This window comes from Pipra filicauda, unplaced genomic scaffold, assembly GCF_003945595.2.
Source record: "Pipra filicauda isolate LSUMZ 115617 unplaced genomic scaffold, ASM394559v2 scaffold249_size1133689_pilon, whole genome shotgun sequence".
Lineage (NCBI taxonomy): Eukaryota > Metazoa > Chordata > Aves > Passeriformes > Pipridae > Pipra > Pipra filicauda.
Genome location: NW_024104364.1, coordinates 18,082 through 37,390, shown reverse-complemented (window position 1 = coordinate 37,390; position 19,309 = coordinate 18,082). Strand labels below are relative to the sequence as shown.

At 60.1% G+C, this 19,309-nt stretch overlaps 1 protein-coding gene and 1 long non-coding RNA gene across 2 annotated transcripts; one reads left to right on the top strand and one right to left on the bottom strand.

Annotated features, from left to right (window-relative positions):
• Positions 1–400: 400 nt before the first annotated feature.
• On the bottom strand, positions 401–4,106 carry PIM1 (Pim-1 proto-oncogene, serine/threonine kinase). Its single transcript, XM_027746286.2, has 6 exons — positions 3,881–4,106; positions 3,689–3,795; positions 3,533–3,583; positions 2,855–3,221; positions 2,033–2,209; positions 401–1,803 (listed from the first exon to the last, which is right to left on the bottom strand). The coding sequence occupies exons 1-6, from the start codon at positions 3,960–3,962 to the stop codon at positions 1,652–1,654; spliced, it is 936 nt and encodes a 311-aa protein (XP_027602087.1). The 5' UTR covers positions 3,963–4,106; the 3' UTR covers positions 401–1,651.
• On the top strand, positions 3,879–5,136 carry LOC120323375. Its single transcript, XR_005563750.1, has 2 exons — positions 3,879–3,942; positions 4,585–5,136. It is a non-coding gene; the product is annotated as an uncharacterized LOC120323375 (long non-coding RNA).
• Positions 5,137–19,309: the final 14,173 nt, after the last annotated feature.

Genomic DNA, 19,309 nt, shown 5'->3' with positions numbered 1-19,309 from the left:
CCAACAGAGCCGGAGCAACAGGATCTGCCTTACCAAAATTTAATTTGGCTGACAACATCCGGCCTTTCGTAAGGTCGCTTTGATGTTTGTTTACTCGCCGTCCCCAGCACATGCTCCGCTCCAGCCTGCGGATGAATGGGAGCGAAAAGGGCTCTGCACTTCTTTGATCTCTCCCAGGAGAGCTGCCAGGAGCAGTCAGCGCTGGAAACACCCCGTGGAGGGATGGATCCGGCTGTCTCCGTGGTGTTTTTGGCTGGCTGGTCCTGGTTAACACTGGAGGGGGACCTTTGGGATTAGTCTGGCTGGAGACAAGCCGTCAGTCCGTGGTGTAGTCACTGGTACCCCACACACTCACAGCACCCCTCATCCCACCCTGCCACGAAGGAATGTCTCCACCACATCAAGTGTTTTAGTTTTTATTTAAAACCGCATAAAAAAAATAAGATTTCTCAATTCCCCTGTACAATATCAACTATTAACAAACCCCGCCGGCTACACACGTGTTACAGGTACAGACTGGACAGTGCAGACAGCCCGGGCCAGCTCCCCCCCCTTCCCCAGCCCCAAACAACACCCGTGAGGAAAACCAAAACTCATCTGCAAACTGATATTTGCACGTGGCAAGGAAACAACAGCACCCAGAAGTATGTACACAGACAGCTGGGGAGCAGCAGCCACTCCACACCTACGCCAGACATCCGACAGAAACACGACGGGCCCGGGGGTGGACACAGGACACACACGGAGGGAAGACCCGAATGGAAAACCACGGGATCAGCAGCTGTAGAAGCAAGGCATGGGTTGGAAACCCACATGAATTATAAATAAATAAATAAGTTATCCTAGCGGCTAGGACTCTTCCTTTAAAAAAAAAAAACAAACAAAAAAAACATGAAAATAAGTTAAAAACAAAAACTGGAAACCAGAAAAAAGGCAAAATGTTATCACTATTCACAACTGTACATCAAGCTTTGCTCCTGTAGAGCTATGTACACATTTACAGCTGTTGGTTTGCATTGTTTGTGCATTCGTGAGGGCACAGAGAAGCAAAGAACCCCAGAAAATCCACATGGGATGGAGGCACAGGAGGCGAGGCATCACTCACTTGGGTCCCAAGCATCTTCTGACCCACTTTCTTTTTGAAAAGGGAAAAGGTACTATAGGCCCAGGTGAGTCTCAGAAAAGCAGCACTGTAGGAAAAGTCAAGTCTTTCCTCCAGCACAGCCCAGATGGAAACAGAAGGCACTCGAGCACGGGGACAGTGAGAAGGGACAGTCACTCAGCCACAGGCCCTGACCTCCCCAAAATCAGTTTTCCCCCATTGAAGCTTTTCTTGCAATCAGGTCTCAGATCCTCTCGCTGTCCCCAGTTCAGCAGGTCAAGATGACACTTGAGAGCCTCCAAAACCAGAACTAAAACTCCCCCCTGCCAAAAGTTACTGGCAAAAGCTCAAATGAGACAAGGTCATTCAGATCGAGTCCAGGGCAGCTGGTGTGGATGGTGGCCACCAGAGCTTGGAAGACCAGGTCTCCAGCCCAGCTCCAGGACAAGATGGGCGTGTTCCCACCTGAGCATCCCTGCTCAGTGCTACGGTCGTGATGAAAAAGTCTGGTTTTCTTTGCTTCTTAGGACCAGGAGCTGCGTGGAGCTGTTACTTGCTAGGCTCCTGGATCAAACTGTGCAGGTGGATCTCTGCTGGTTCCAGGTGAATGTCCTGCAGCCAGGAATGGTTGAAAATGTCCTCCAACGACGGCCTGTCCAAGGGGCGCATGGACAAACACCACCTGATGAGGTGTTGGCACTCTGGGGAGAGAAACCAGAAACCCCTGGTCAGTGGGAGAGGGTTCCTGTCCACCCTGTCTGCAGTGCCCAGGTCATGCTGAGGGTGCTCCAAGCTGCACCCAAGCCTCCCCATCCATCCTGCGCTTGGGAGGAGAGCGGGATGGCAGGACATGTGCCCCCTCCTCCAGCCAAGTGTGGGAGATCTGTAAGAACCCATTATCCCACCCACGCCACAAAACCAGGCACCCACCTAGAGAGACCCGCCGTCGGAAGAAGAGCTGCCCCCGGATGATGTCCTCGTCCTGCTCGAAGGGGACGTCCCCACAGACCATGTTGTAGAGCAGGACGCCCAGGGACCAGATGGTGGCTGAGTGGCCGTGGTAGCGGTGGAAGCGGATCCACTCCGGGGGGCTGTACACCCGCGTTCCTGCGCGAGGAAAGGAGCCCATCAAAGCCTCGGCCGGGCATCCCCGGGCGGCAGCGCCGGCACAGGCGTGACCCGCCGCCTTCCCGCCGGGCACGTGACTCTTGTTTACAAACTTTGGGTTGTAAAAGCCGGGCGCGGGTGCCGGAAGAGGGCAGCAGGGCCCGGGGAAGGCCCGGCCGTTACACGCGAGGGGAAAAAAAAAAACACACCCACGGGTGTGGGGGGGGAGGAAAAAAAAAAAACCCACGCCTTTCCCTCCGCCTCCCCCCCCCTCCCATCCGCAAGGGCAAAAAAAAAAATAAAAAAAAAAATAACATAAACCAAGGCAAACAAGGCGAGAGGAGCAGCCCCAGCCCTTCCGCGCCTGCAAACAAAACCGGCCGGTGCTCTCGTTTTGCAAAACGCCCCCCCCCCCCTCTGTTGTCCCCCGCCACGAGGTGTTTTTGTCGGGCCGGGGGGGTGACGGAGGCTGTCAGCAGGGCCGGGAGCCGGCTCCCGTTTCACAACATCCGCCCCGTGCCAAACGGCAACTTGGCGGCGGCTGCGGAATTAATCCCGTCCCCCCCGCCCCCAGCCGGCAAACAGGGAATCTCCAGAGCCCGTGCAATGCCCGGAACCGGGAATATCACCCGGGTGTGGGCTCACCGTCAAACTGGGTGTAGATCGTGTCCTTGAGGAAGGTGCCGGAGCCGAAGTCGATGAGCTTGAGCTCGCCGGTGGCCAGGTCCAGGAGGATGTTCTCGTCCTTGATGTCGCGGTGCAGGACGCCGCAGTTGTTGCAGTGCCGCACGGCCTCCAGCACCTGGCGGAACAGCCCCCGCGCCATCTCCTCGGGCAGGAACCCCCGCTCCGTGATGAAGTCAAAGAGATCCTGCGACGGCTCCGGACGCTCCATCACCACCACGAAGCTGTCCGGGAGCTCGAACCAGTCCAGGAGCTGGATGACGCCGTGGAAGCCGGAGCCCACCTTGTTCAGGAGCACGATCTCGAGGGGCACACGGCTGCCGCCGGGCTGTGGGGGGACCACGCTGCCATCAGAGGGGCTGGGGCTGCGCCGGAGGGCCGGTACCGCTGCCCCCCGCCCAGGGCAAACTCCGGCGCCCCCCTGCTCAGCCCCGCCGCTGTTGGGCATCCCCCCGCCCAGGAGATGGTTCGGTGTCCCCCCGCCCGCTCCCACCGGTGCCGGGTATTCCCCGGGATGCTCCGCGTCCCCCGGTGACCCCACGCCCGCTCCCCCCGCGCTGTCCCGGTTTCCCCCCTCCCGCCCCTCGGCTCATCCCCTCCGTCACGCCCCGGGTCCCCCCGCCGGCCCCGGTCACTCACCAGCTCTCCCCACTGCGAGATGCGGTCCCGGGCCACGCGTTTGATCGCCACCTGCGAGCCAAGGGGGAGCGGCGGGATGAGCTCGGCGCCCGCCCCGCCGAGCCCCCTCCTCCTCCTCCTCCTTCTCCTCCTCCCGCCGCCCTCCCCGCCACTTACCGGGGCGCCGTCCGAGAGGCGGATCCCGGAGTAGACGCTGCCGAAGCCGCCGCTCCCCAGCAAAGGGCCCACCCGGTACAGCTGCTCCAGCGGCTCCTTCTCCTTCCCTGTGGACGAGACCCGCCCGTCAGCGCTCCGCCCGCTCTCCCCGGCGGTCCCCGAGCCCTCACACGGGGTAATCCCTGCCCTGACCTGGCTGGAGTTTGGCGGGGTGCAGCTCCGCGCCGGTGCCGGAGCGGAGATGCGCCAGCGAGGTGATTTTGGAGAGCAGCATCCCGGTGACGGGGGCGGCCGGTGGCGGCACCTGCGAGTCCCGGTGGGCGGGTGGTGGTGGAGGAGGCGGCGGGACCCGGGGGGGGGGATCCAGGGAGGGATCCAGGGAGGGATCCGGGCGGGAGCGGCCGCTCCGCGCGAGGCCGGGCCGCGTGTGGCGCGCGGCCCCCGCCGGCCCCGCGAGCCGCAGGGGCCGGGGGCGGGGCCGGGGCGCCCGGGAGGCGGGGCCGAGCCGCGCCGCCCCGCCCCTTCGGACCGCCTCAGCCAATAGGGAGCGAGCCCCGGCGGCGGGGGCGCCGCGCAGGTCCCTGTGCCCGCCCGTCCCGCCCGTCCCGGGGCCGCCGCGGCACCGCCGGGACACGCGGGAGTCGCGGGGCTCGCCCGCCGAAACTCGCGGGTTCTTTGGCTGCTTCTTCGCTTGCTTATTTTTTTTCCGCGAACCCTACAGCTTCCCCGAGTGATCCACATCCCCCCGTCCCACCCCACCCTCTCGTTATTTCCCTGTGTCTGAACTTTTCCCCTTTCCAGTAACAGTGGCCATGTGGCCATTCCAGCTGCGGACTCTTGACTAACATCCCTGGGGTTTATTTTTCCCCCCCCTTTTTTTTTTCTTTTTTCCGCAGAAGTCGCTGGCTGAGATGCCTCCCCGAGTTCCAGAGATAAGATAAATAATTTACTGGATGGAGATCTCTGATTACTCACTCTATTAGCATTTAGAGCAAAGAGCTCCAGCCATCGGGAGCTGAATTATTCCAGACGAAGCCCATCTGGGCTCCTGCTCCCGAGCAAGACCAAGGAGTTCCCAGCATCCCACACATACTTGTGGGATGATTTGCTCGAAATCGAATGGGGTTTACTGGAAATGCTGGTGAGGTCCCGGCCACTGTAGTATTTTGAAAAAGGGGATAAAACACAACCGACATGCACACCCTAAACTGGGGTGCAGAGCTGTGGCTCAGCCCTCACTCCAGCCAGGAAGGACTCACCACCACTACTGCCTCTTTTAGATTTACCCAGAACATAGCACATCCTCTTTTAGGGGCTGAGACAGCTAAAAACTGAAAAACCCACCTTGGGTTTTACACAGAAAGTGACATTTTATTTGGGGAAAAGTGGAGAATCTGACACAGCAGCTCCATCCCTTTTTTTAAAAAAAATGCTTTTATTTTTTTAAATAGTTTTTTCGTGTATTGTTATTTGGGGTGATGCAAGCTGAGGGTGGAGGAGAGGGGGCAGGCAGTGCCTTTCTCCTGCCTTATTCCCACCCGACACCTGGGCATATTTGGGACAACTGGTTCTGCCTGTCGGTGCTCAGCCCGTGGGATGAGGTGACTTAGCATCTGGCCCCAAACTCATTATCAAATTCTTTGCTAGGATGATGAAAGGCACCGAAGGGGCTGCCCTGGAAACCTGTTGACAAACAGAGCAGCCGGGCTTTCCCGGGGGCTGCCTGTCCCTGACTCCTCGGGAGGCTCAGCCTTGTCCTCGTTCTGCCCAAACCTGCTCATTAGCATAGCAGGGAGCAGCGTGTCTTGCAGCCGGGATGATCTGGGGCCAAAGTCATCCTCGTGTATAAACCTGCCCAACTGCTCGTTTCCCCAGCGGGCTGAGTCAGTGTCCGACTCTTCCTGCCGGCACGGAGGGCTTGTGTCCCCTCTGGATTGGGAAAAACCCCGTCTCGGAGGTGATGGGAAGATATTGCTCCATGCCCTGGCCGTGTGGAGCAGGGAGGAGGCCACACTTCCTGGCCCTATCCTTCTCTTTCAAGAATAACCCACCCAGATGCATCCCTGTTCCTCAAATGACCCCAATCCAGGGCTAGGAATCACCTTTTCCCCCAAGCCCATCCCATGCACTCACCTTTCCCCTGCCAGCCCTCATGAGGCCATTGGGATGTGTCAGACATTCAAGCAAACATGAAACAAACCCCATCCTGCTTGCTACCCCACTCAGCCCTCTTCCCTAAGGATCTCCTCTTTTCCCAACCCTCTTCCTCTGGGATGAGAGATGGCAGGTGCAGGAGAGCAGCCCACATCCACAAGCACAGCTTGCCCTAGCATGGACACAGGGATGTCCTGCAGGTCCTGCCCTGGCCAGGGCTGCCTCTTTCCACCCCTGGGGCAAACCCAGCTCTTGACATGAGCCCCCGGGGAGCAGTTTGAGGCCCAGAGGGCTTGCAAGGAGGACAAACCCAACCGGGACTGTGCTTGGAGGCAAACAGGACCCTGGGGTGGCACATGGAGCCAGTGGCGGGTCTGGGGGAGAGGAGCTCCCAGCAGACATCAAAAGATCAGTTCTGAGCCCTGCAAACAATCCCGGCAGCTTTCAGGCTCTTCAGCGGCATTCCAGTCTAACCGGGGCTGCCTTGCATGATAATCAGGCTTAATTACTGCTTTATCGCTTGATTGCTGTGCTGGGCCCTTGAAGCTGCAGTGTTGCTTTCGCAGTTTACTTTTTGTATTTCCTCCCCCTCGCCTTCCCCGCCAGCACAATTAGCAAATAGGTGAAGATGGGGAGGGCCAGGGCAATACCCAGCGGGGAGAGAGGGGTGATTTGCCGCCCTGGAGCCCCCGGGGTGGAGGGTTTAAAATTCAGGTTTCCACTGCTGTCCTGAAACAAAACAGCGAGGTCAACGCCAAGCCGGGAGCACAACCCCGTGTCAGCCCCACGAGCATCCCCCGGCGGAGGGGACCCGGCCGGAGGAGGGAGGGAGGATGCGGGGCCATTAACGCCGTGACACAGGAGGGCTGTGGTTTCCACCGCGAGCTTTGAGTCACTGCGTGACCTTGGCTGAGTCCGCCCGTGGCTCCCTGGGCTCGGCCTCGGTGGCCCGCGGAACCGGCTGGCCCAGGGCGTGGGGCGAAGCAGGGAAAAGCCGGGAAAGCCTGAAACCGTCCTCACCTCTCCCTGATGCTCAGGCAAGCACCCGGCCCGCTCCACCTCCCCCTGCTTCCTGCCAGAGCCTGGAAAAAGGGATTTGAGGCATCCCAGCAATGCCCCACTCTCCCGTGAAGAGAGGGCTAAGCCCTTTGCCCACCCAGGGCATGTCCTAGCCTGGCAGTGAGAACCTGGAGGAGGGAGGGGTGAGGACAGTCGGGAAGCAAGGATGCTCCCACCTACACACAGTGAGCAATCCCTGGCTGCCCCGGCCAGGAGGTGGGAGCTGTCCTCAGCCAGGCAGTGGGTGCCGTGGCTGGGACACCTCCAATGTGCCATCACCCTCTCAAAGTCACCTCTACGACCACAAAATGTGGCCCCTGGGATCTCACCAGTGACTTTGGAAATGCAAGAAAATGTGTGTGTGTTCCCTGGCATTCTGGAGGGGTAGGTGATGGGCATCCCTGCTGAGGGTAGGTGATGGGCATCCCAGCATGAGGCTGACCCTGGAGTGCATGGAAGCTCCAAGGGGGACTTAGGACGTGCTAGGCTCTCCCTGCAGAGACAGGAGGGCTGGGATCTTGTGCATTGGGGTCATGGATGCTGGGAGGCAGTGCAGCCACAGGGTGCTGGCTGGGTGCTGCTTCCTCTCCCCTCCTCATCCTTGGGGTCCCTCCAGGCCCAGCTGTGACCCCAACACTGCGGTGACAGCTTGGGAACCACACGCCCCATCCTGGGGCTGGAATCACCCGAGGACAGGGAGAAGAAAGGTCCTGGCTGGAGTGCTGGAGCACCCCAAAACCTCTCCACACCATCACCCAGTCCTGGCCCTTTGGGTGCCAATTCCCACCAGCTTGGGAGGGCGATGGGACCTGCGAGTGGGGCAGGAGATGCAGGGACCCATCCTGCTCCCCGGGAGGAGCCGCCGCGGGGATTTCTTCTTATTAATTGATTTTTTTTTTTTGTATGGTGGCTTTTTCGCGGGCTTTTCAGGGCGAGGTGTTCGGGGAGGCGGCAGCATGGCTAATCTGCTTTGTGAATGGAGCCTCACGGGGGGCGGCGGAGGGGGCCGGGGAGGTGGAAGGAGCCACATATTTGGGATTCCATCATCTGGGTGGGCTCCTTCTCCCCAGACTCTCAGGATGTGGGAAATGGAAGATGAAAGGAGCTGCATTTCCAGCCTCTCGGGTTACAATGTCTAAAGCAGAAAAGGGTGGTTGGGGAAAAGAAAAAAAAAAAAAAAGAAGGGGAGGGGGGAATGGGATGCTACAGGGAAACCTGGGTTGGGAAATGGCCCGGGTAGGTTGGGGCAGGGAAGGGGGCGGCAGGGGCCGAGCCGCTCGTGTTTCACATCACGTCAGGGCTGAGGAATTTCCTCTGCTCTGGGGGTGCCTCGCAGAGAAAAAGGGGGAGGCTTTAAGGTTAGCTGGGGATGAATAATAGCCAAGAGAGGGATTAGAAGTGTTACCCAGGGGCTGCTGTTTACAAGCAAACCCTCTTATGGAGCAAGAGGGGGAAGCGGGATGCTTTGGGGTGACAGAGGGGACCCCGGGACGTGTGTCACCACATCCCTTCCCTGGAGAGCACAGCGGGGAGATCACCCCCAGCCCCTGAGCTCCTTCCTCCCTGACATCAGCAAGGTCCCAGCAGCTGGTCCCCTGCACACGTGGCGTGTCCTGGGGTGCCCGGCCTGGCTTCCCTGCTGTGTCCTCCCGTGGCCCCAGGAGGTTTCCCATCCTGTCCCCGTGAGTTGCAGACACCCAGATCATCCCTGTGCACAGGCAGGGGATGTTCACCTGTCCCAGAGGGCTTGTGTCACCCACTGGGTGCTCCAGAGGAGGGCAGGGAGAAGGGGCACGAGGAGTGGTAAGGGGGCATGGAGACACAGGGCTCTGTGCAGGGGCACCATCTGGGTGCACGAGGCTTGTGCCCTGCTGGGTGATGGGAGCAGCCCCCAGACATGGGCATCACCTCCATTGTCCTGCCACCTCCTGCGGTGGGGCCCAGGTTTTGTCCCAAAACCACTTCATTTCTGTTTCCCCTTTACTGCTGCTTTGGGTGAAGCAAGGTCAAGGTGGGGAGGAGCGAAGGGAAACACATTTCTCCCGTGTTATTCCATGTTATCCTCCATCTCTGTTGGGACAGCCGGGAAGGGACTGCTGCAGGGTGGAAGTGCAGTCCCCAGGCTGGGCCCAGGGAAGCTGCAGGATCCAACCTGGCTGCCCACCCTGGGATGATGGCAGAAACACTGGCACGTGGTCTGTGGGCAACTGGGCTCCTCTTGCAGGGGGGTGTGCTAGGGACAAGCTGTTCTTCCTGATTTAGCCCAGGAAACTGAGGCATAGGGGGGCCACAGAGCCCCTGTGGAGCTGGAGGGGGAAAATGGGTTTATTCCACCCCAAAATGGGGATTAAAGGACAAAAAATGGTCTTTGAGCCAGGGCAGATGTGGCTGGAATCAGCCCGAGTGCTGTTTAGAGGAGGCTGAGCGGGTGCACCTGCACTGTTGGCTACTCTGGGGGAGACCCCAGGCCCAGGGTAGACCCCTGACCATGCCTGGGGACTTGGAATCTGCCCTGATGACCAGTACCATGGGCTGGTACCACCTGAGGGACACAAATCTATGCCTGAGGCTCAGGCTGAATCCAGATCCCCACCTGCCCTGGCTTAACAGGTTTCTTCCTGCAGAGCGTTTGCACAAGAAAAACACCTTTTAAAGGTTATAAAAAGGGTTTTGGTGGCTGACTGGGGACAAGAAGGTGCTCGGCTCTACTATTTCCTCTTCGCCCTGCAAAACCCTGCCTATTCCCAGGTACATTCCTGGCATTGCTCCGTCCTGGAGTGCAGGAGGTGCTGACCCCCTGAGCATGGGAAAAATGCCTGTCTGCGTGCGGGAAAGGAGGTGCAAATAGTGCGGGGTGAGGAGGTCAGCCGGGAAATCCCTTTCATCTTTTCCCGGGGCTTTGCCGACCCGCGGCCGGGAGCGCGTGGGGCGAGCGGGAAAGGGTTTTGTCTGCGGCTGGAAAAGAGGAGGCTCCCGGGAGGCTCCCGCGGGGATGGATGCTGTTTCCAAGCTGGAGGAGGCTGAATTGCCACGTGGGGTGGACGGTGCGGAGATGTCACAGGACAGGTCACAGTGGTGAGCCCCGGGATGGGCGATGGGCAATTAGGTTTGTCCTTTGTCCCCTTGTGCAGCTCAGCGAGTTGCTGGGACCCCCCACACCTGAGGGTGGTGGGGCAGAGGGGCACCCCCACACCCCACAGTGTCCATGGCACACAGGTGTCGGTTCTTAGTGCTGGTGGCTCAGCCCAGTTGGAGACATAAAGGTTCCTGGGTACCAGTCACTGTCCCAGCATCACCTCAGAGAGCTCTGGGTGCTGGAGGGACCCGGGCTGGGTGGTGTCCCCAACCTGGAGAGATCCTGGTGCAAACCCAGCCCCATCTCCATGAGACCTGGTCCTACTGCAAAGGCTGGGACTGCCCCAGGCTGCTGGGGCAGGAGAAAGTCTCTTGGCAAGAGCATAATAAAAGGTGGATCTCACTCTCCCTGCTTGGCAAAAAACTCTCCAGTGGAGGAGATGGGGGAGCCCCTGAGGAGCCCAGGAGATGTGGGACCATCCCCTCCTCTGCCACAGACTCCCTGCGTGCCCTCAGTCTTATCTCTCTATCTCTTTATCCCAGCTGGACTATAATAAACCTCTCCCTGTCGTTTCCCTCCCAGCAGCCCCCCGGGGCCATCGTCGTCACCGCTGTCGCTTGTCCTTGTTGGCCAAAGGAGGAGTCCTGGCACAGCCCTGCCCCACGCTGAGCCGGATCCAGTCTGGCTTCCAGGATCCAATCTGGCTTCCAGGATCCAGTCTGGCTTCCAAGGAATCGAGGCTGGGGTGGGCGGCTGTGGGTGACAGCTGGTGCCTTGGGTGGCATCCACTTGTCCTGATGTCATCAGGTCCCGATCCACCCGTTTCCTAAAGCACCCACTGCCCCGTGGGACTCCAGGGGTTCCTGTCACCTTTCCCTGTCTGCACTGCGGGGCGAGGGCTTCTCCTGCCTGCCCAAAGCAGATGGTAACACAGGGACTAACAAGATCAGAGATTAATCTGCACTTTGCTTCCAAATCGCATAATCACGTAATTATTCCCGGTATCGGGGAGGAGCAGGCTCCAGGCTCCTAACCCTGCTCCTTCCTGGGCCACTTTGCACGGCAGGATGGTGTCAGGGGGTCAGATCCTGCCTTGGTGCTGCTCCAGGGTTGGTTTGGTGGGACTGCCCGGTGTCCTGCTGGTTTGCTGCCTCTGGGATGATGTCCAGTGGGAGGTGTTGGGACAGGACTGGGTGTGCAGGAGCAGCAGCTGCCCATCGCACCTTGCATCCCAGTTCAACCTTGCACTGGGGTTACCCTCCTCGTGCCAGGGCAGCCCGGCAGGAAACACATCCCTGAGCACCTTTCCACACCCTTTGGCACAGCACAGGAGCAAACCCAGCCCAATGACTCCCAGTTCCTACCAGTAAGAGTCACTGGGGTGGAACTGGGACACTGCTGATGCTGCTCCATACCCCACCCAAGAGCTGGGCAGCTTTGGCACCGCGTCTCGCTTTTTTGGGAAAGGAAACAGGGGAAAATCCCGCATTTCAGGCAGAGTGTGTGGCCAGAGGCCCTGAATTCCTGGGTGGCGGATGGCACGGCCCCATTATCAGCAGGCCTGGGCTGTTTGCTGGAAAAGGGCAGCAGCGGGGCTGGGTGACCCCACACTTCCTTCCTTTCCTGGAAGCCGCTCGCTCCGAGCGTGACGCCCGCTCTGATAACCAGCTGCTTTCACAACACGAGCGCGGGGCCGGGGCTGGGTTGGCTCCCTGCTCTGTCACCGGCCTTCCCGCCCAGGTTCTATCACCCCACGGGCTCCTGGGTTTTCCTGCCCTGCCTCAGTTTTCCCCCATCTCCAGAGATGGCAACACATCCCTGAACACCGCAAACCCTGGCTGCAAGAAGAGTGAGAGCGTGGCAGGGTGTAATGAAAGTGTGTCAGGCCTCAGCCTCCTTCTCCATCCATCCATCCATCCATCCATCCATCCATCCATCCATCCATCCATCCATCCATCCATCCATCCACCTGAGTAGCGAGTGCTGTGCTGGAAACCCCCATTGCAAAAATTGGAGCAGGGGAGCAGGGGAGTGAGGAGAAGTGGGGGTTCCTTCACCTCCTTGGCAGCACCCAGGAAAGGGCTGCTGGGTGCAGTGGTGCTGAACTGTGGGGCTGCACTTGTGGCCGTGCACTCGCTGGTGCTCCTGTTCTCTGGGGTGGATGTAGGACCTCAGTGCGAGGTACAGGATGGGACAGGAGTGGGTTGGAGACTTCTTGGTCCCCCCGTGCCTCGGTCAGAGCAGCCAGTGGCTCCCGTTTGCAGTGAGGGGCTGAGCAATCCCGGTGGATTTGAAGTGGGTGGCAGGGAATGGCAGGCAGGGTCCTGCCCGAGTCAGGCGTACCCGGCACGGTCCCCTCCCTGCGTGGTGGCAGGTCCCTGCACGCCACAGGAGCCACTGCCGCGGGTCAGGGAGGGACAGGAGAGCCTGGCTGAGGGGAAGCTGAGGCAGTGATGGGGATGCCATGACCTGCCTGACCCTCCTGGAAGGGGACCCAGCAGCCCTGTCTACTCCCTGGGCTTGCAGCTCCAGGGTCTGCTCAGAGCCAGGCTGGTGCTAACAGGGTTTGGCCCTTGGCTCAGGGACCTGGCAGGGGCTGGGCGCTGGGTGCTCAAATCCCCCAAAACCCCACTGGGACCCACACTGCACTGCCCTGTGTAGGGGCAAAGGCATCCCTGGGGGATCACCATCCCCTCAGGACACCCAACTCAGGGTCTGTTGTTCCAGGGTCCTCCCTGCCAGGCCAGTGCATGGCCAAGCAGTGGCTCCTTGGCCTTATCTGGGCCAGCCAAGGAGGAAGTTTGCAGGGTGGATTCCAGTGGGCAGGTAAACAGCGGCCAGATGGGACCCAGATACCTGCCCGGAGTCGCCCGCCAAGCTGGGTTTGCACAGCCCGGATGCTTATTTGCTCTAGGGAGGGCTTTTCCCTCCGTCAGACGTCAGCGGCGGTGCCAGGACGTCACCCAGCAGCCCTGCCAGGCTCCTCCGTCACGCTCCTGGCCAGGTGCCTGCATCCGGGGCGCGGGCGCTGCTGTGGCACGGCGGGGCTGGGAGGCTGCTCTGTGCCACCCACCAGGTACTGCGGCCTCCTCCCCTCATCAGCACATGCCCAGGTCTCCACCTCCGTGGCCAAAAGGGCTCGTAGAGCCTTGGGTGCCCAGCAGTGCTGGGGTTGGAGGGCAGGATGCACCATCCTGTCCCTGCCAGACATCTTTGCTGCAGGATGAGGGGTGAGGGGCTGCTGCTGACTGCCCTGTCTTGGGTGGCAGAGGTGGTTGGGCAGGACCAGACTGCTGGCAGCAGATGCCAGGCGTGCCCTGGCACATGTGTGGGTGCATCTCACACCCAGCTCTGGTCTGCAGTGCCACTGGGATGCTCCCGGCTCCAGTTGCGAGATCCTCTCTTGGCTCATCCAGCTTGCCCAGCTCACCCTTCTGCCACCACGCCCAGAAAGCTGGCACCCTTCCCTGCTCCCAGGGGGAAACTGAGGCATAGGGATGGCAGGATTGATGCAGGGACATGGAGGGGAGCTCTGGGGAGAGGCCACTGAGCATCACCCACCCATGGGACCACAGCACCCTCCATCCCAGGGTGCTGCTGCGTTACCCGGAGCCCTGGGGCTGCATTGCTCCCATCCAGTGGATGCTGCAGGGCTGTTTCTTTTCCCAGCTTTCCATCTCTTTCCCCATCACTTCCCCATCCTTGCAGCCCAGTTCCCTGTGGTGGGACAGATTCAGGGCACAGTGCCCACCACAGCATCACCCACATTTCCCTGCCCTTTGTGTGGTGATGAATAATGCAGAGCCCAGGGGGTTCCTCGCTGCCACAGGGCCAGCACCCGCAGGATGCTGCTCCCTCCGCCTGCCAGGGCACGGAGGGGAAATGCCAGGTCGGGACCCCATCAAGGGCGTGTTTACTGTGTCAGGAGAAGCCGTAAATTCGCTTGGTCTAATTGAAAGCCGGTGCTGTGGGTTTGGCTTAATCCACCCTCCTCCTCCTCCTCCATTAGATAACGTCTCGCTGAAACCACTTTGCAAACTCACGGCATTCCTGCGTGCTGAGCACCGGCAGCCGGCGGGACATGGCCACAGCCACGGCCACGGCCACGGCCACGGCCACGGCGGGGGCTCACGTGCTGCGGGGCCACCTCGCTGCCACCGGCTCTGCTCCTCCGCACTCATCCTGCCCTGCTCCCGGTCCCATTCCCGCTCCAGGCTGGGAAGGGGTTCCGGCAGCGGCGAAGAGAACTGACCCGCTCGTGACATGGAACACGGATGGCAACAGTGGGATGGCTGCGGGTGGTGGGATGCAGTGAGATGCAGGGGTTTGCTGGGGGGAGCACCCCGAGGTGCCACTCCCCGGGAGTGGATTCAAAGGGCTCAGGTTGAAAAGATAAAGGGAAATGTTTGGAGGAGAGGGGGAAATCCAAGCAGTGAACGGGCTGGGATGTTCCCAAAAAGAGCTGGGGGGAGAGGAGAAGCAATAGGAACACTCTCTGTGCGTCAGAGGGGTCAGCACCCCTTCTCCTCTCCCCAACAAGGGCAAACTGAGGCACAGAGCTGGGCAGAGCTTAGGAGGTGCTTGGAGTTGGGGCTGCACTGGGGGTGTTTGTGGGAAGCCTGTTCCTCTTCGGGGTTCTGGAGAACTGGAAAAGGAAGAGGAAACACCCAGGCCACGCAGAGGTCAGTGTGCCAGCGTGAATACTCACACGAGCTCTCTGTCCCCTGTCCCCATCCTCACCCGGGGCCACCTGGTGGGACCCCTCTGCCTCCCCCTGCCCTGTGCAGCTGCGGGGCCGAGGACCCCTGGCATGTGGCGCGGGGGGAGTTGCTTTGCCGGCGAAGTTCAGGCAGAGGCCAGGGGCTGCGAGGGCTGCCGGGGTGTCCTCCGGCCGCCGCTGACCTGCGAGGAATGCTGTGAGTCACCGGGAAAGCATCCCCACGCCGCCAGCCCCTCGCCGAGCCTCCGTGCCGCTGGCGACCGGAGTCTGCGAGTCCTGCAGCCCGGGTTTTGGGGTGCGCAGCGCCCCGGGACACCCCGTTACATCCCCCCGAGGCCCCCAGGGGAGACGCAGTGCCCACCCAGGGCGTGGACCCAGCTGAGTTACTGGCGCTGCGGCGGTGGCCATCACCCCGGTGTCTGGGCACGGGACGGGACAGGCAGGCCAGGAGAGTCCCCAGCTCTGGGGAGGCCAGACATGAACTCAGCCTCTCCGAGAGGGAGGGGATGACGTGATGCTGGGAGGTCACCCGGGGCCGGGAAGCCGTCCCAGCCCAGCGCTCGGGGCTGTCCCGCTCGGCCACCTCCAGCCAGCGGGAGGGAAGGGGGAGAGATGCTCCCGGAGGCAGCTCCTGCTCCGGTCCTTCCCCTAGGGAAGCCGGTGTTTAGGCTTTATCAGCTCACCGCAGCTTCGTGCCCGGCATTGCAGAGGAGAGAAAGGCTTTTCCCAGTGGTGCCTTATCGGGGACGTTGCTTTGTTTTAGGTCATGTTGCAAAATTAAAGAGGGACGTGGCATTTGGGGGGAAGAATTGCAAATTCCTGGAAGATTATCTGAGCACAGCACCTGCCCCTGGTGTGGGGCAGTGGGAGGTGGCACTGGGCCTCCTGGGAATCTGAGGAGGGGACAAACCCCAGAGCATCCATCCCTCTGTAAATGAGCATCCAGAGCTTGCCCAGCTGTGCCCTCACAGCCTCCACAGCTGGATACATCCCCAACTGGGAGAAAATCAGCCTGGGCTTCTCCAGGGCACTGGGAGGACACTGGGAGGACACTGGCTGCAGGAGGGAGCTGTGATGTTGAGTGAGGCACCGGCACCAGCCGCTTCCCCAAGAGCAGCTGCTGCCTTTGCTTCTGCACAACAAAATACAGCAAGTTACTGAAGGGACAAGTGTGGGACAGCAGGAACCTGGTCCCACCTCCTGCCTGGGCCCAGTGCCAGGGCAGGAAACTCAGGAGGTGACAGGGAAAGGGACAGCCAGGGCAGAAGGATGGTGACCTCCAGGGATGACAGTGGCATCATGAGGGACATGAACTTCTGCTTCTGGGAGGGGACTGCATCTTCCCTGCCTGGGGCTTGAAGGTGCCACCCAGCCCTGGGGCCACTTCACCCTCCCACCCCTCCTGTCTCATGCCACTGCCCATCTTCTCAGGAAGAGCAAAGACCTGATGCTCTTGTGACACCTAATGGCGGTCACTGTTATCAGACCCAGCACTCTGCCAGGAAGGCTCAGCTTGCCATGGCTTGAGGGATGCTCTGTTATCCTGCCCAGGCTGGTACTGCTGGGCCTGGACAGGGCTTCCAGAGGGGTTTGGGAGATGGAGATATGAAGCCTTGGGAAGACCAGGAGCTGTTTTTTCCCCTCATTCCTTATAGAAATGCAGGCTGCGATGTTCTGGTTGTCCTCTTGCCTCCTCCCAGGGACTTTTGAACCTGCTGGCCACTTCCAACCCCAACCTGAGCTGGGGCTGCAGAGTCAGGAAGAACCAGGCAGGTGCACAGACAGGAGAAACTCCGACTGTTGCTCCTCAGTCCTCCCCCTATACGGAGGGAGAGGCAGGAGTGTGCCCACAACCGCAGCACCAGACATCAGAGAATCCACACCTAAACACCACAGAGCAGCCCCGACTCCCCAAATCCTGCTGCCAGGGGAACGCCCTGATAAATCCAGCCCTGTCCCCGGGGAGAGGACGTGTCCCCTCACACCACGACACCGAAACCTCGGCTCGGGGGTTGCCGCAAAGTTGCATCACCTGGGATGGAAAATTCCTGGAGCAGCCCTGAATCCAGCACTGAAGGGATGAAACCCTTTTAGTTGCCCAGGACCACCAACCCCAGACCCTCCTATGCCAAGTCACATCCCTCATGTTCCTGTGTGCTCAGATCCTGCAGTGCTCTGGCCGCTTTCCAAACCCTCATCCCAACACACACAGGGACTGGGACTGGACCTGCAGCCCCTCAGACCCCACGAGGGCAATGGGGGCTCCAGGAACCCCTTCCTGCTGATGGCAGAGTAGGATCCTGCCTGCCAGTCCTGTTATTTTTTGCTGGTTGCATCCAGCCCTGCCCAGGGATCAGCATCCCAAGGGGCTGCAAGGCCCTTTACCCCCCAAATGCTCCTCCTGCCAACCTGGGGCCATCTGGGGCCATGGGGGGTGTGGGTGATGCAGGGGGAGGCAGTGGCAGATTCCTGGGAATTTAGCTACCAGACGACACACCAGGCTCACCACTACTTCTCTTCCTGGTAAGAGGTGATGGGGTCACGAGCAGCACCCATGGGTGGCCCCAGGCAGTGCTAGGGGCAGGATGGGGAAACTGAGGCACGGAGCAGGTACCTGGGCTGCCCATGGGGGACACCAGCCAGTGTCACCACAGCTCTCTGAAGCAAGCACGGGTACTGAAGGAGGCAGCAATCCCAGGAGTTGCCCATGGAGCTGGGAAAGCATCTTCTGGACTGGATCAGACTCCAGAGGATGCAGCCCTGGAGCCTCCTCACTGCCACCACCCCTCCCCCGGGTTTCCACCCACCTTCAGGCTATTTTCCCTTCCTGAAGTGGCTCTTTGCAAGGCGGCTGGCAGAGGGGGGCACTGGCTTTAAGTGTATTTGATGGATAATTCCTCATTACTCTAATGCATTTGCAAGCTGGGATAATTGATGGATGTTTAACAGGATGCGTTTCCGACAGTCGGCTGGAGAAATGGACTCCCATTACTCCGCAAACGTTTCTTTTTACCATTGAACTCCTTTGTTTCAATTGATCCTCGCCTTTCCCATCACTCGCTGCTCATTAATAATCCCCAAAGCAGCTGCTTCCCCCTCTCCAGCTCCTCCCGACCTGCGATGCCGGAGGCTTTCGCAGGGGTTTGCAGGCGGATCTGGCCGTGGCTGCAGGTTTTATAATAAACAAGAATTTTTTCCCCCCCAGAAGTGTGGTCAGACCCAAACAGGAGCAGGGAAGGGCACGCCTGGGGTATCACCCGGGTCAATCAGAGTGATACAAGCTGCTTATCGGGGGGAATTTGGGGTGAAGAGGGGTAGTTGGCTGGTCTGTGGGGCTGAGCCAAGCCCAAGGGAGAGGCCGCCCTTCAGGGACGGTATCAGTCCAAGCCAGGCCTGGAGCTGAGCCCTGCTCTGCCTGTGGAGCTTTTATCTGCAGCTCCCTCTGCTCAGGAAGGGCAGCCAGGGGTTATCAGCTCTGCCTGTGCCCTGGCCAGGCCCATTCCCACCCGGAGAGGAGTCCCTGTGTCCCCACCCTGCAGAGCCACCCAGGGGTCTGAGGGGTAGGGGACCAGCCAGGGCTCTCCCACTTGTCAGGAGCAGCCTGACATTCAGTTCTCCTGGGATTTCCTCAATAAAGCCCTTGGCATGACTGTACCAAGTGGGGTTCCTTCCTCGGCCGGTGTCACCCCAGGCACGGCACCCAAAGCTGGGGTGCACTGAAGCCCCCGTGTTCCAGCCTGCCAGGAGACAGCAGTGCTGGGGGGGCTCCCAAGGGGCTTTCCCCATGATGCTGAGCTTTCCTCATTCCCCATCCAGGTGCATCCCAAACCCAGGTGCTCCTCTGATGCTTCCCCTGCACCTTCAGGCTCCCACCTGTGTCCTTGCTGCAGCCCCATCCTTGGCCACCCTCACCCCTAAGCCTGGGTTTGGAGCTCCCTCTTCCCCTCCGTTCCCCAGCAGACCTCAGCCCTGCACAACCATCCCTCACACCCTCACTTCTCCTTTCCAGTTCCCCCCTCAGCTGCAGACAAACCTGCAGCCCCTTTTCTCTCCCACTCCCTGACATCACCCAGCCAGGACATCACCAGGGCAGGAGACCCTGCTGCTGCTCACACCATTTATTTGCCATGGTCTGGCCCAACCATGCAGCATCCTTCATCCTCCCATCCACATTCCCAGCCCAGGGTGAGCAGAAGAGCCTTGGCACAGCAGACAAGCATCCACAGGCCTGTTTTCAGGCAGAGTTAAAGAGTAAAAAGGGGAAAAAAGAGAGAAAAGTCCAAAGCCCAGAGAGGAGAAAATCGGCTGGGGCTGCTCAGGGCTTATATAGACCATGGGGGAGGTAGAAAGAGGGGATTGGGCTGGATCTAGGCCAGCTGGGGAGATGGAATGGGACAGGGTTGTGGGACCTGCAGGGATGGAGGTGGCTGAGATGGAGGGTGGAGAACAGGGGATCCAGAGGAGATGTTCCTGCCCTGGGGTGCACTTGGGGGGCCAGGTCCCAGGGCATTGACCCACCCGACGGAGCCCACGGTGCTGGGCCGGGAGAACAGGAAAAACCTCAGTCCCAAATGTGCTGCTGCTGTGGCTGAAGCTTGAGATTGGGCCCCAG